This window comes from Anastrepha obliqua, chromosome 2, assembly GCF_027943255.1.
Source record: "Anastrepha obliqua isolate idAnaObli1 chromosome 2, idAnaObli1_1.0, whole genome shotgun sequence".
Taxonomy (NCBI): domain Eukaryota; kingdom Metazoa; phylum Arthropoda; class Insecta; order Diptera; family Tephritidae; genus Anastrepha; species Anastrepha obliqua.
The window spans coordinates 91,527,059-91,543,411 of record NC_072893.1 but is presented as its reverse complement, the minus strand read 5'-3'; the positions used below and the strand labels follow the sequence as shown (position 1 = coordinate 91,543,411).

The 16,353-nt window shown below is 35.7% G+C and overlaps 2 protein-coding genes across 6 annotated transcripts in view; both read right to left on the bottom strand.

Moving 5' to 3' along the window:
* Window positions 1-1,468: 1,468 nt before the first annotated feature.
* LOC129239429 (histone acetyltransferase KAT8) lies at window positions 1,469-3,155 on the bottom strand. Its single transcript, XM_054874903.1, has one exon. It carries the CDS (start codon window positions 3,116-3,118, stop codon window positions 1,580-1,582), a length of 1,539 nt encoding a protein of 512 aa, XP_054730878.1. The 5' UTR covers window positions 3,119-3,155; the 3' UTR covers window positions 1,469-1,579.
* Window positions 3,156-14,026: 10,871 nt separating this feature from the next.
* Window positions 14,027-16,353, bottom strand: part of LOC129239427 (uncharacterized) — a 161,288-nt gene continuing 158,961 nt past the window's right edge. For all 5 annotated transcript variants that reach the window (XM_054874901.1, XM_054874897.1, XM_054874899.1 and 2 more), the window contains one exon: window positions 14,027-15,832. In XM_054874901.1, coding sequence (XP_054730876.1) covers window positions 14,815-15,832 — 1,018 coding nt within the window. In that variant the 3' untranslated portion in view covers window positions 14,027-14,814. The remainder of the gene's footprint in view (window positions 15,833-16,353) is intronic.

The following is a 16,353-nucleotide window of genomic DNA, read 5'->3' as shown; positions in this document are numbered from 1 at the left end:
TATTCGATATTTAACGTGCATAAAACATCGCAGTTTTTTGCAAAAGTTAAATAAATAAATAAAAATTACAATTTAAAATGACAAGAAAGTTCAATGCTCAACTCTGCAAATAACAACTGCGTGATTATAAACTTGTCATATGTATAAATGAAAATATGTAAATTAAATGATAAGGTTCAAAAAAATTGAAGTTTCCTTATTTTCATTTCTGAATGATTAGGCGGAATGCGGAAAAAAATACTGTTTAAACCAAGTCTACATACTGAAAACGAGTGTCATTTGTACACTATGGTTTTTATAAACGAATGTTTTGTATTTTTTAAATACTTAGCTTTTGTATGTTTTGTTTAAATACTGCCTCTAAATGGCTTAAAAATTATAATTGGAGAAGCAAGCATTGTAGGATACAGAGGACTATTGAATGCTAATTACCACAATTGCAATAACATACAGGGTTTGGTTGAAAAGTAATGAGCCTAATTTTTTTTTAAGCAGTTTTATTAAACCTTTTGGCTTATACAACTAATATTCTTCAAAATAGGACCCTTGAGCGTCAATACACCGCTGGTAGCTGTCCTTCCACTGCAGGAAACATTTTTTAAACTCATCCGCCGGAATCGCGTTTAATTCGGCTGTTACAGTTTTTTGGATCGCCTCGATGGAGTCGAAACGCCTCCCCTTCAGCTTTCTTTTCAGGCGCGGGAGCAAGAAGAAGTCCGGAGGGGACAGGTCTGCGCTGTAGGGAGGGTGGGGAAGCACCGGAACCCTCATCTTGGCCAATGCAGAGGAAGGCGGTGTGTGCCGGCGCATTGTCGTGATGAAGGGTCCAATTGTTGACGAGGTCGGGCCGAACCCGGGCGACGCGGTTTTTCAGCCGAAGGAGCACTTCTTTGTAAAATGCCGCGTTTACAGTGCTTCCTGGAGGTACAAACACCTTGTGGACGATACCTAGAGGGTCGAAAAAGGTGATCAGCATGGTTTTGACCTTAGATTTCGACATGCGCGCCTTTTTGGGTCGTGGCGACTGGCTCGTGTGCCACTCCGCATTCTCTCTCTTGCCCTCAGGATCGTACTCAAAGCACCAGGTTTCATCTCCTGTGATACTCGTTTTGTTTAGCTTTACGCAAAATTTGATCGAGCAACGTTGCTCCAACGATCGCTGCATTTTCGCCCCTGCAAAATCCTAACACACTTTTAAAACAGCTTTCACGCGCGGGAAGGCTCATTATTTTTCAATCAAACCCTGTATAAGAAAAAGGTGTCACTAATGTGATAGGTTCACAAATATTTGTATTAGCCAAAGATCACCTGGTTAACATTGGCATGTGTCACAAAGATCTTAAAATAATTTCCTTGTTAAAAAAATGTAATGCTAGGAACCATGCATTGGATAAAATATTTTCTGTCTATAAGTATGTATGTTGTATGTAAATAAAAATTTAATTTTAGAATTGGGCAATGCCTTAAGTATATTTATGTTCACTATAAAAAAAGTAGCTAAAAACAAAATATAAGTTAAATTTATTTTACAAACTATATTATAATACACTTAATATTATTATTTAATTTTAAAATAAAGTTACATAACCTTCTTAAATTTAGCATTTCCAATTGGATTTCTTTTTGGTGGTACCCATCGTAGGTACGCCGGATCCACCGTCAATTTTGGTTTCTTGAATTGCGGCAACTGCAAATGTTCCATTACTGTTTTGGGTGTCACACAAATAACGTGCTGTCCTTTCCAGTATTTAACCATTTTCATTGATTGCAATGTATAGATAATGTCGTCTTGGGTTATACCACTTAACTCGCTTAACTCCTTAATACTTTGCGTGGTTGTTCGGCATTCTTTCATCAATTCCAGTAGTGTATACGCCCAATAACTACGATAGCTTAGACGCCCAAGGTCAGAAAGCGGTTTTTCAGGACTTCCCACAACACCCTCACGACGTGATAATTCATAGCTGAAAGCAATCAGTAACTTGCCATACCCCTTACGCTGGTATGGCGGAAGTATTAATATACAAGCCACATTATTGTTTTCCGGAGATTCTTTTTCTTTGGAAAAGTACCCAACAATATGTGCTCCACGTTTGTCTATCTCACAAAGCACGTAAAAGTAAAAGGGCTCTACATCGTAGTACAACGTTTTATGATCCAAAAACAACTTCGCCATTAGGCACAACATTTGACAGTAGAGTTTATGCTCCTTGCCGTCAATTTCAAATATCGAAATAGTACCCTTGCGATAAATTTCATTTCCAGGGGGTTGTCGTTGTGTACATTCGGATGCGTGGTAACGATAGGTTTTTTGGAAACGCATATATTTTAAACAATACTCACAAACATACAGAGTGCCAACTTTCCCATACTCGTCGGGGTAGGGGCTGAAATACCAAGTGTCAATTTCAAAACGTCCGATACGCAACTTATCAATGTATTTGACTTTCGTGATCGCCTCATGCTCTTTTTCCAATGCTGCTGTTGTTGGGTCCATCTCCGCATAAGTTTTCTGTACATGATTAATCTCGTCGTGCCGTCGTTTTTGGTTGCGCGTCAATTTGCGATCACTATTTTCCATTGGCAAAGGATTTTCTAAGCTAGCAATTTGTTCTTTGCTTAGTTGTTTAAGCGCTTTTCCGCCGTTACCATCACCACTATCCGCCGAGTTCGCTACTCCACTTGCTGCATCTGGATCTGTCGCATCCTTTATACGATCACGGGATACCCACTCATCTAGACGTCGATTCAGCCCTACATAATGCACGTAATACTCTGCAGGAGTACTAGCAGAATTGGCGCTGGCGGCTTCACCCGGTCGTGACTGTATAATTTGGGCGTGATGTACACTTCCATCAGCGCGTTTTATAAGATAGACGTCTCCTGTTTTTATTTGCATATCGCTCTGAGAACAGGCCGATGTGGCTGAAGAACTATTTACTGATGCTATTTCACTTTTTATTTTGGTAGATCCCATGTCTGCGGCCGGCGTTTTTGATGTAGTTTCTGCTGATGGCATGTTTGCCTCACTCTCCTTATCCTCACCTGCTGCATTTTGTTCTTCTTCAGATGAAATTTTATCATTACATTTCGATTTTACGCTTTCTGTTACCGTCATGTTGTTCACATTTAAAATTTAGTGAAATATATTTTTTTTTTTTTTTTTTTTTTGGGGTTTAGGTTGCTTCAGTGTTTCTGAGGAAAGACTGAAGACTTATTTGGCCAGCTTAAGAGCTAAAACGCCAACTCCAAGTGTAAGTTTTCTTTTGTTTCCAGTTATAGTTTGACTTGTGTCATCTGTTTTATAGGTTTACTTGAATGTCTTTAAGGAAGTTAGTGATGGTATTGTAATGGGTTATGTTGGTGTTTCGATAGAATTCGATTATTGATGAGTTATTATTGATAGGTGGGTACTTGTTTCTTGAATTAGAGTACTTGTTGCAGTGAAATATGATGTGGTTTGTGTTTTCTGTCGTATTGCATGTTTCGCATTTATTATTGTTGTATATTTTCATTTTGAATAGTGTATCTTTGCAAAATGTGTGGTTTGAAAGAATTCTATTGAACTGCTTTAGTTCTGTTGGTTGCATTTTATGGTCTTTTTTATGAAACCAGGGTTTTTTTAGTAGTCCTGGAAATAATTGGCCATAAGCTTTGCCTTTATTTAAGATTTTTTGTTTGTAATCTTGTTCCCATTCTTCTTTTATTTTTTTATGTATCTCTTTTATAGCATCTTTGATTGTCCAGGGTATTCTGATTAGGCTACCGGTTAGTGGTGCGTTCTTTGCTGCAGAGTCTACTTTGTCGTTCGGTTTAATGTTGCTGTGGGCGGGGATGTGATGTATTTCCAACTTTTCGATATCTGAAGCATGTATGGCTTCTATAATGTTTTGAGCGATGTAGTTATCGCTTTCCTGGTTTTTTAGTGTGCTGATACTACTGAGGCTGTCTGAAAGGATGGATACTTTCGGGAATTTTTGCTGTATGGCGAATTCTATTGCTTTTTCTATTGCAATCAGTTCGGCTGTCATAGAAGCTACTGTTTTATTGCAGTAATATGTTTCCACTGTGTTCGATTTTTCATGTATGAATGCTATTCCTGTTTGGTTGTTTCTTATTGATCCATCTGTGAATATTATTTCGAATTGGTTGTCTTCGAGTTGTTGCTTTTTTTCCTGATATATCTGCTTTATAATGTCCTGGTTTGTTTCTTTTTTGTTTTTACCTGTTTCTTTGAGGAAACTGTCGTTCAGATGTAGTTTTTGAGTATGTGCCGGTTTGTTGTTAATAGGTGCTATGTTATGAAAGATTAGGTTATATTTTTGGCATGTTGAATAGTAGCTGGATTTTTTATCAAGGTTGTTAGATAGTATCATTCTTTTTGCCGGTAGGTTGTATGCAATACATTTGGTTATTTCTTTTGCTGTTGCCATCTCCAATCTGTATTTGGGTGGCATCTCTGCCGCCATATGGTAAATTGTGTGCGTTGGCGTCGATCTAATTAGTCCTAAACTTCGTCTCATGTTTGTATTGCAGCATTTCGTGAGTTTTTGTAAAGCGGCTTTGGAAATGTTGGCGAAGGTTGAAGCAGCGTAGTCCATTTTTGCTCGGGCGAAGGTTTTGTACAGTTGCAGGGCTCTTTGTGGATTTATTCCGAAGGTGCAACCGCCTAGTATATTTAGGAAGCGGCACGTTTGGTTGGTTTTATCCACTATTTGTTTAATATGTTGTGTGCATGAGTTGTTTACGCTTATGTATCTGCCCAGGTATTTAATTTGGTGAACTTGTTCCAGTCTATTGTTATTTAAATGGATATTTATTTCCGAGCTTTTTTGGTTGAAGTATATGACTTTCGTTTTGGTGCAGTTAACTTTTAGGTTTATTTTATTACAGATGTCCGTGAATTCCTTTATCTTGTCATTGAGGATGGTCTGAGTTTGTTCTTTTTTACGACTGTAACAAACAATGAAGAAATCGTCGGCGAATTGGAACAGTTTGCAGTTTTCGTTGATTATTGCGTGGGTCTGTGTGGTGTATAGATTGAAGAGTGTCGGGCTGAGTCCACTGCCTTGAGCTAGTCCATTGCTCGTGCTTACTTTCTCATGGCCTAGTATGAGATGTCGGCGTTTTAAGAAGGACGTTATCCATCTGGTTACTCTCTCATTTATCTGCGTTTGCTTTAGTATGTCATTTAGAATGTTTATGTCAACGGAGTCGTATGCTTTTTCCACATCTATACACGCTGCCATTACTTGTTGTTTTTCGCTTTTGTGTAGGGATATCGTGTTTATCAAGTCGTTGATACATTGAGCTGTCGAGTGGTGTTTACGAAATCCGTAGGATCGACTCGGGAGTAAGTTGTAGTCTTTAATTTTGTTATCTATGTGTAGTTTTAGAATACCTTCTAGAAGTTTTGCCAATACTGGCAGTAAGCATATCGGTCTGTAGTTGAGTATGTTTGTTAAGTCGCCTGTTTTTTTGGGGATTGGTATTATTCTAATGTTCCGCCAATCTTCTGGTATTGCGCCTTCTTTCCAAACGTTTTCTATTAAATTGAATAGTTTTATTTGTTCTTCGTCGTGCAGTTGTAGCAGCATACGGTATGAAATTTGGTCTGGCCCTTTTGCTGAGTTTTTGTTTCTAGTGTGTAGGAACTTTTGGAAGTTGGTTATATTCATTTCTAATAGAGTGTGGTCTGCGTTATTGATATTTGTGTTCGTCGGTGTGGAGTCTTGGTGTGTGTTTCTAGCTATGAATTCTAGATATTTTCTTTTTTCTTGGTTATTCCAGGAGTTGTTTATTTGTTTTTCGCATTGGTATTTTTTAAGGTTTTTTATTTTCGCCCACATATCTTTAATATTTGTTGGTTCGGAAATTTCGTCTATAACTTCTTTGAAGGCTTTATTTTTTTGTTCTTTTATATGTTCTCTGAGATTATTTTCAGCGTTTGTTAGGAGGTTACAGTTTTCATTAGTTTTGTACTGATTATATTTTTTCCGTGCGGCATTTCTTAGTCTGAATAATCTTTGGGATTCGTTGGTCCACCAATGTTTTGGTACATATTTATTGTTATTGTTATTGATTGTATTTTTCTCTATGGTTTTTCTTATGGCGCTGGTGAATTCTTCTAGGGTGTTTCCTATTTTCAGATTATTCATCTCTTTGAGTACGTTGTTCATTAAAATTTTAGCTGTTGTTTGATGGGGTATGAATTTATCCTTTAGTGTTATGATTATTGGGTTATGGTTGCTGTTTGTTAGTTTGCTTATCGTGTTCCATGTATAGTTGATATTTTGGTTTATGAACGTTACGTCTATAGCCGATGATGAGTTGTTGGTTGAGAATGTAGTCGATCCATCGTTGAGACAGAAAAAATCATTATCAGTAATAGCATTCTCGAGTACAATTCCTCTTGCGTTTGAGGGGGTTGTGTTCCATGTTGGTGCTTTGGCGTTGAGATCGCCTCCTATAAGTGTCATATTTTCCGCTTGCCTACTGTATGTTAATATTTTCTCAATGGCAGTTTTAAAGGTTTGCGTAGATAGGTTCGGTGGGCAGTAAACGCTTATAATATTGATGTTCTTCTTGAGGTTTATCGTTGCGATCCCAATGTTTTCTATTTCGCTGGCTATTTTGAAAATCGAGAATTTGATGTGTTTTTTTAGGTATATTCCTACACCTCCGTATCCGTCTTGTCTGTTGGCGTATGCGTAGTTGTAGTGGTTTAGGCTTGTGTCTATGTTGTTTGTTAGCCATGTTTCAGATAATATGGCTATGTCTATTTCATGGTTGTGTAGATAGATCTCAAGTAGTTCTTTGTTTCCTGGTTTTTTCAAACTTTGTATGTTACTTTGAAGAATCTTCATCATTGCTATTTTTACTGTTGAATATAAGCTTGCTGTCTAGAAGGATGCTTATTTTGTTGAAAGCTGTGCGAATATTGTTAAGTAATTCTATTGTATTATAGTTCAGTCTTTCGTTGACGTTGGATGATATGTGCTTTGTTATGGCTAGGTTCAGTTCATTAAAGGTTTCTTGGGTTTCTTTGATTTGTTTGGATTCTATTGATACCATGTTGGTTTTTACGGGTTTTGTGGCTTCTCTCCATTGTTGCATTGTTTTTAGGGCATTTTCTTCTTCTCTTTGTCTATTTTTGTTATTGGTTTTTGTAACTTTGGCGTAAGGCAATAGTTTGTGGATGTAGGAGGTGGAGCTGTTTTCTTTATTAAGTGTCGGATTTGTTGTTTCTTTCCGGAGGGCAGGGAATTGTTGGTCGTAGTTGTCCAGTAACTCGAATCTATTACCAAGAATATCGGTTACTTTTTTGTGCGCTTCCTTGTGGGATATGTTGTCAATTGTCATCGTTCTTTTAATGATAAAGGCCTTTACTCTTGCTGGACAGTCTTTGGCCGTTGGAGCATGTTCGAATTTGCAGTTGACGCAGGAGAGTTTTTGGCATTGTCCCTCTATCTCGTGGGTTTGGAAGCATTTCCTGCATCTTTCCGATTTTTCTTTGCAGTGTTGTGCAAAATGGTTGAACCTGAAGCATCTGTAGCATTGCGACAGTGTTATATATGTCTGGACTTTTATTTTGGCGTAGGCGTATGTCACTTCGTCTGGTATATTCTGTCCTTTGAAGAAAATTTTTACTCTTCTGGTCGGTAAACGTTTTTCTTTATCGTCTCTGTCCCTTCGTTCCACTCTTACTAGTTTTTGTATCGGTATAGCGGACTTGATGTCTGCTTTGAGTTCTTCCATAGATATTTCTGTCGGTATATCAAATATGATGCCTATCTTAGATATGCAATGCTGAAGGATTCTGGGTACGTATCCTCTTTCTATCAGGTTCTTGTTGCTGCAAATCGCGTTGGCTATTTCCGCTCGCTTGCACGTTACTTTCACTCTTCCGTATCCCACTTTGCTCACTTCTTTTAGTTCTACGATCTTTAGTTTTTTTAGAAGGTTGGACACGGCTATGACGTTAATAGGTTTTCTTCCTAGTCCGTCGGTCTTTGAGTCGATGAAGACTATAAAAGGTCCCTGGTGGTCATTATCGTATCTAGGCTCTTCATTTTTGGAGTTATCTTTGGTCGTCGTTAGGGGTTTGATTATAATGTTGCTTTCTGAATGGTCAATCTTGGTTCTTTTTTGTGCGCTTGGAGATAGTTGTGCCCAGGAGACCTCTGGCTCCTCAGCCTCCACGTCCATTTTGCGTTTGTTGTTCGCTATTTGGTTTAGTTAATTTTGATTTCTGTTTGTTGAAAGTAATAGAATTTCAAGAAACTGGTTTTTTTTTTTTTTCCTCTTAAATTTTTGTTTTTCTCTTTCCTGTCTATTAATTGTTTTATTTCACTTTTTATTAAACACTCTTTTTTTTCACTATAATTTGGTTTCCCGCTCAATCAACCGTCGTCTTCAAGCGTTCGCCTCGGAATGAAATATATTTCATTTGTTTCTGAAATTACGCGTCCAATCAATTGACGAAATGCTGGTTTTCTTCTTCTTCTAACTTAAATATTCACAGTAGTGCTATTTGAGTGAATTTGTATAACATAATAAATCAGCCAGTGATGACTTATGCTGAAAACAGTGAACGCCGTAAACGCAACCCTGTCAGCTGTTACGATCAAACTAATGAGAACCTCATGTAAATGAAAATTCCTTCCTTCCTTCCTTCTGTATCGTAGTATCGTAGATTTTATTGTTCTCTCACCACACAGTGTTGCCAAACAGTACATTTCAAAATCATTTACAAAAACTGGAAAAAATTTTAATTTCAGTTAAAATAACTTAAAAACAATGTTGAATAATGTTAAATATAGATAAATTACGGCCATAAGGCAAATTAACTTATGCATTTAGCCCTCTAATGGTGCTTACACCCACCAACGTAAACGTACGCCCGTATCAACTGACAAGATGAAATTAATGAGAGCCACATGTAAATGAATTCTCACCACCGTGCCGTACATAGTATCGTAGATGTTTGACGTGGGATTTTGGAATGTTTCCGTAGAGTCGTGACAGCTGATTGCTCTCTCACCACACAGTGTGACCAAACAGTACAATTCGAAATCATTTACAAAATTAACTTAGAAAATTTTAATTTTTAAACATTTAAAACAATGGATAAATGAACTATTTACATTTGGTGGTTTTTAACTTTGGCATCTCTTACAATAAAAAAGTGTAACTGATAACACGGATGTGTGTAAAAGTGTGTACGCAAAAATATCAATGGCAACATTGTGTCGATACACAAACACACACAACCCGATATATTGTGTACCTAAAAGAACGCAGTTGTTTTCGACGAGATAAGTTTTGCTCAATTTTGTGTATTCTACGGGCAACGGAAATGGACTTCGATACTTTGGTGAGTGTGAGCACCATAATAGGCCCGCCTCAATCGATCGGTTGCGGCTAAGAAATTGATAAAAGCTTGGAAGAGTAGAGAAAAGGCAAGGCTGGGCCAAGTTGTTCTAAATAATAAATGTGCGTTCCGATCTCGAAGTTATGGCAGCACCCATCGCCTACAGCTACCATAAATTCTATTAAAAACCTCTTTTGCTTTAATAAGCTTTCATTTTATAATATATAGTATTATATTATTATATTGATATTTTACAACCAACAAAACCCTTTTTATACACAACGAAATATAACAATTCCATTCACGACAAGAACAACTGTTTTTGTTTGGTTATATGCGGCAATACTTTCATAGTGGTACCATAATACGTTTTACACGTCACAACCGTCAAAAGCGCCGCAACGGACCCATTGTGACAAGCCTATAAACGCGCATGAAAGCTGATGTAACTGTACAAAGTTTTACTATATTTAATCTGAATTTTTCAATTTGAATTAAGAAACACCGTCTATAATTTATATTTCTTCATAATATTGTGACGAATCATAAACATTTGCGAAACGTCTGGCAACGAGTGAGGTACTAAACAAAATATGAATGCCAGGCGACAAGATAGAAGTTGCCAGATCTAGTTGTATTAAGAAATTGTATATAAGCAGAGAAGCATGCACCAAGGTATTCGGTCTTAAGTTGAACGTATAAAAGCACAGTGGACAGAATACTAAAGGTGGCTTCGTCCGAAAACGGCTACTGCATTTTTAACGATTTCGACAACAGGTGACGTCATCATTAGAAATAAGATAAAACAAACAAAGGGGAGAGAAATTACATGTTTGTAAATATTCAGTGAAGGGTTTGTTTAAGTGTGATTTTTAAATTAAGTTAGTTAGTTTATGAGTTTTATTTTGCAATTGACACATTTTATTTAAGAAGAACGTAAGAATATTTTTACTAGGAAATGACTCGTATACTTTAACAACAATTGCAAAAGCAGTGTATATATACATTTTTTTTCCTGTGGTTTCGATGTGGAACAAAGGGCCTCAATAAACATATTATAATTTCATTTATTTAAAGTGAGAAATTATATTTGTCTCCACGAATAGCATACTTTCTGTGCTTCTGCATCCACTTGTCGCCTCCTGGTCTTCCGCGTCTGCGACTTCAGTGTATGGCCGATCCACTTCCATTCGCGAATTCGTACTTCAAGGACGGTGGGTATTTGTTTAGTAATAGCCCATAAGTCAATGTTTTGTGTGGGTGTCAGTAGGGGGCTTAATGGGGGAAGTGATGCGTATAATACAACCACTCCTTTCTAAATGACAACTCGGATGCAGAAGGCTAAACATCTACTCCTCTTAAATTTACCGATACAAATAAACATACTACGAAAGCAATAGGAACTACCAAACACAAGAGATTATACATAAACATACACACAATTTCTTGACACAGCGTAATTCGCATAAAAACGCAAAAAAGCGCGTTTGGAGGCCTTGTATACATTTGTGCTTTCACACTTTAGCACGCGGCACTTCATTTTCATTAGTTTGTTTAATTTAAATCTTCAAATCACAATACTAAGAAACCATTTATTGAATATTTAGAGGCAAGTAATTACTCTTCCTTTTGTTTGTTTTATTTATTTGTATTTTCAACGGTGGTCAAAATCACGAAAAATAGAGTAACGGTTTTCAGAAGGCGACACCTTCTTTGTTCTATTCGGCTTGCGCAAGAATGCTAGAATACAAGCAAGGCGCAAGGATGAAAGGATACATGGTTGCGCCTTCCGAATTCGCTGTGTCGTCAGTGTCCATAAATAAACGAACATAAGGAAAAGGAAAATTACTTGTTTGTGAAGAGGAGGAGTGGGCAATAGAAACTACTAAACACAAGAATTTATATGCACACACACTGCCACACACACACACTTTCTTGCCACTGCGTCATTGGCAGGAAAAGCAAAAAAAAAAACTGCATGGGAAAAATAAAGTAATAGTTTGCGGAAGTAAATCTTAAAAGTTTAGATAAAGACTCTTTATCTTCTTCTGTATATTCACGTTCTGTATATTCTATCCCTTTACTAATTTTAAACCAAATCTTATTTTAAATCGCTGTTAAGCACGTTTGTTTAAATCCGTATCAAAATTTAAGCATACATTTAGGAGGTATGTACATGTACATGATTTGCCATTTGGATTGGTGCCATTTTTAAATGGATTTTTTGCTTTAAATTAAACTAATTTGGTGAATTTTCCTCCGATCGAAAATACTTTTCGAATGTTAGGCATCTCTTTATTGTATATCTTAGAAATATGGTTCAGCCGTAAAAGGGATATAAAGAAAACATGTTTGCCTATTTACATATATACGTACATATGTAGTAGTCGTACTAAGATTTTATGAGATTACTAGCGTACCCTCGCCCGCTTCGCTAGACGATAAATTCAATGATTTGCTGAAAGAGAATAAAATTAATACGAAACAAAGCAAATTCTTTGATACAATTTCATTCGAACTTTATTGTAACACTTTTTGGTAGACAACGTTTTTGGTTTTTTCATCTTTCGTGTGAATAATGACGATGGTTTGCCAACTCGTGAGCAAGCTACATACAAAAAATGAGAAAAAATTGGGTGTTCTAAATTGATACCGCACATTTGTAGAGACTGTCCTTGCGCCTTATTAATTCTCATAGCGAAGGCAAGGCGAATAGGGAACTGCAAACGTTTGAAATCGAATGGTAAATCCGCCGGAATCAGTGGAATTCAGGGTATCAAAATGTCTTCTCCTTTGTACTTCCCTTTCAAATTGTTGCTTCGATAACGTTACCCATTAGCTTCTTCACAGCGAGTCTGGTACCGTTGCAAAGTCGGGGCACATTACTATTGCGCAGCATAATAATCGGTGCTCCAATTTTTAATCGTAAATTATGAGGTGGTAAGCCTGGCAAATCGAGTGAGTTTAAGAATTCAGTTGGATAATTTACGACCTCATCTTGATCAGTAATAGTGTCAATTGACTTATACGCAACTATGTCACCAGGTATTTGATCTAAAATAGTTGAATTTATATCATTGACGTCCTTATTTTTCCCAGCTAAAATTGCTCTTTCGCTGAGTCAATCATGGTTTTTGTAATGTTGAACTATGTTTGGAAATACACTCTGTATCAATGCCTCTTTAGACTGTGCAAAAGTGCAGAAATTGAAAAAAGGTTTATTTTTTTTGGTTAAAAAGTGTTTTTTGAAGTTTTGTAAAACACTTCGCTCTAACAAATTTCTTCTCAGTTAATTGCTGAAAATTAAATATTTTGAAAAAACAATTTTTTTTTTAATTTAACGTTTTTGAGAAAATTTTGTTCTTGAAAAAATTTCATACTTTTGTAAAAGTTTAAATTGATTTGTTAAAAAAGATTTTTGTCCGCTTTGAAAAACACCCCCTCGAAAAAATGTATTCTCTATTAATAGTGGAATATGAAATGCTTTGAAAACACCATTTTTTTTTTAAATTTTGTTTGGTTTTCAGAAAATTTTGTTTTGACAAAATTTCATACCCTTGAAAAAGTTTTATTTTATTTTATTTGTTTAAAATTTTTGAAATTTTTTTTTTTGTAATTTTAGAAAAACACCTCTTCGAAGAAATTTCTTTTATCTTTTTGAGGAAAATTTGGTTTTGAAAAAATTTCATGCTTTCGAAATTTTTTTATTTTACTTTATTTCTTCAAAATTTTTTAAAACAATTTTTTTTATAATTTTCGAAAAACACCCCTTTGAAAAAATGTTTTCTATGTGTCATAGTGGTATTCCATTAACTTTTAGGATTATAGTCAAATACTTACAAATATCTACGCTTTCACAAATAGCAACAATAAACAAATTTCCTCAAAACCAAAAAATTTACTTTTTTTCAAAAAAAATTCTAAACAAACAACGTAATAAATTTAGAATTTTGTGTTCACGAAAAAACAGTATTGTTTTTATTGTATTAACTGAAAACCAAAATGTTGCAAAAAATCAAAACAAAACTAAATTATTTTTTTGTGTTCATTTGGTCCATATGTTCCATAAAAAGTTGATATGGTAAATAATATGCAGGGTCTGATACACGCAAATTTCCATTGACCATTATAGTGACAAAATTATGCGGACAAACAAACATCATTTCATTTTTATATATATAGATTTTTAAACTTTTAAATTTAAATTTTTACGCGCCATATATATATATAGTATGCTTTTGTAGTATATATATATATATACATGAGAATATTATCGAAACGACCAGGATTTATATCTGGTTTATATCTGATTTATACTATTACAACAGCAACAACTTACTCATCAAATGCATATTTAACCAGTTTACAAAATAAAATTAGTATTTTTGTTAGATTTGGCACTTTATTTGTATATCCAAGATTTCTATAAAACTAAATAATTCACATTTTCTCTAATGTTAATTTATTTAAACTGAAATAAGGTTTTAATGTAAATACAATTCATAGCTCGATTCATTAGAATTGAAAATTTTTAATACCTCCGATAATGTGTATGTTAATTTTACTAAATTTTTAAATTTAAGTTTTATAATGGAAATTTTTTAATAAATATTAGAAATTTATCTTATACAAATAAAATGTGTTGTAAAACATAATTAAACCATGGATTATTTGAATTCATATTAAATGTTGTTAATTATTTCGTATTTGTAGTATGCATTTAAACATAAGAAGATATGTATATTTAAAATTGAACCACTTAAAATTAAGCTTAACTGCAAAAATGCACTTTGCGCTAATTAAATAGAAATATACATAAAACGTCGATATATTTATTTTGAAGCATACATAAGAAAAAACGTTCCTTTATGCACATACATACATATGTATATACGTTAGTTTTTTTGTTTTTTTTTTTTTCAAGTATTACTATTTTTACTTTTTAACAATTTTTTTTCATTCATGCCATTTTTTCTCTGGTGAAATTATGAAATATTTATATTTTATCCATTTTGTAGTGTTCTCCTAAGTTTTACTTTACTGTTTACTGTTACTGTTTACTTATTACTAAAGCTATTACCAAACTCTGAAATACACTTCGAATGGAGCGCCACAAATGCGGCGAACTACATATTACAAACAATATACAATACAGTGCTGTTGGTTGGCTTTACAGTGCTCTTAACTATATTCGATTAGTGCTCTTGATTGCTATTGCTGGGTGTAAGAGTTGGTGCATAGTTCTTCTTTTATAGTGCAGATAATCCCTCTTAGGCTTCCAATTTTTATTTGCGACCTGTCAAATGAAAGTTAAGCCTTTTTGATATGCGATTTTCTAACAAGTGTGCTGGATTTTGATTTTCTCAGTACGAGTACGTTTTCCTACATATATTTGTATACAAATTGTCGAGCTGACTTTGCATTTTGACTTTCACATTCACTCATTTCTCAACTTCAGCGTTACGCACGGAAATTATTGTGGCACCACCTGGTGTACGACGTCTTTGGTCGTCTTTATAGAGAATGCGCCTATTGGCTGTCGCACTCTCCATCGTTGTCTTATTGCTATACGCATTCACCACATATCCATCATTACTTGAGCTATCTCTACGCACTATGCTCGCCGTGTCCTTGTTAATCTCAATGGGGGAACGTGTCTCCAGCGATGTGGAGTGGCGCAGTTGATGGTATTTATTTGGTGATGTGATCTGATGGTAACTCTCATCGCCGTGCAACGACTTGTACAGCTCTGGTGCTTGCTGATGCAAACCACGCATAAACGTTTGCTTCTTATCAAGCGTGTCGCTTTGCTCGTTATCCAAACTATCGATTTTTGTTAAATCCTTTTGACTGCGACTAATCAAATTCACAATGGAAGGGCTTTTCAGTCCACTCTGCAGTGAATTTTCTTTTGATGGACCGCTGTAGAGATGTGGATTCGACTTGTAGGCTTGGCTGGCATACAGATTGCTTGTATTGTGACTGTTATGGTTGTTGGTGTAATTATTCTTTGTGAGCTTTTCAATGTAAATGGGACTCGGATCGTGACTGCCATTCATAGCATGCACATTGAAGCTTTTGCTCCGATTGAGCGCTTTGGCGTAGGTGCGTGCTGGTTTTGCTGGGCCAACTGCGGTTGTGGTTGTTGTTTGTTGCTGCATACTTTGTAGTTGTTGTTGCTGCTGGTGATGATGGTATTGTGTGCGTTGCTCAGGATGCCCCAAAGTACTATAGCCGCTGGGTACTGGACGCTGTCCAGGTCTCTGATAGGTGGACGATTGCGTGGTTGTGGTATGCGTTGGCTGTGGATGCTGTGGTTGATGCGGTTGTTGTTGATGATCCTGCAGTTTGCGTGGCAGAGTTTGGGTAGTGCGATAATCCTGATTTAAATTGGGTGTTGATGCAGCAAAGTTTTGACTTGCACGTGGATAACGTCCCAATGTGCTGGTCGAAACATTTCTGGAAGAGCAGAATTAGAGATTGTGTTACAGGTAAGTGAAACAAAGGGTTGTATACCTCAACTTAATATTATCATTCGACAGAAAATGGGACCGTGCTGGCGTGAAAATTAATAAAAATGCAACGAAGACGGGAATCAAAGTTTTAAATGCAAAATGTGTATCAGAACACTGACGTTCTATTTAAAATATAGTACTAGGAGGAAAATTAAATAAAATTAAACAAAATAAAGGAAAATAAAATAAAATTAATATGGGAAAATAAAAATAAAGTTAAATAATAGACTGTCGTTGCATCAGCAAAAACAAAAAAAAACGAAAAGTGAGAAAAAATTATTATCCAGAGAGGACAATTTGAACGGAGAGATGCGTTGAAGGCCTGGCTATGAAACACTAATTCGTTAAGGGGGGGGTAGGGTCACAAAATCGAAATTTTTTTCTTCACTCATCTTATAGTAAATCATTTCAAGAATGTTGTGGCAAAATTTTAAGTGGATCGGAGCAGAACTCTCAAAGTTATAG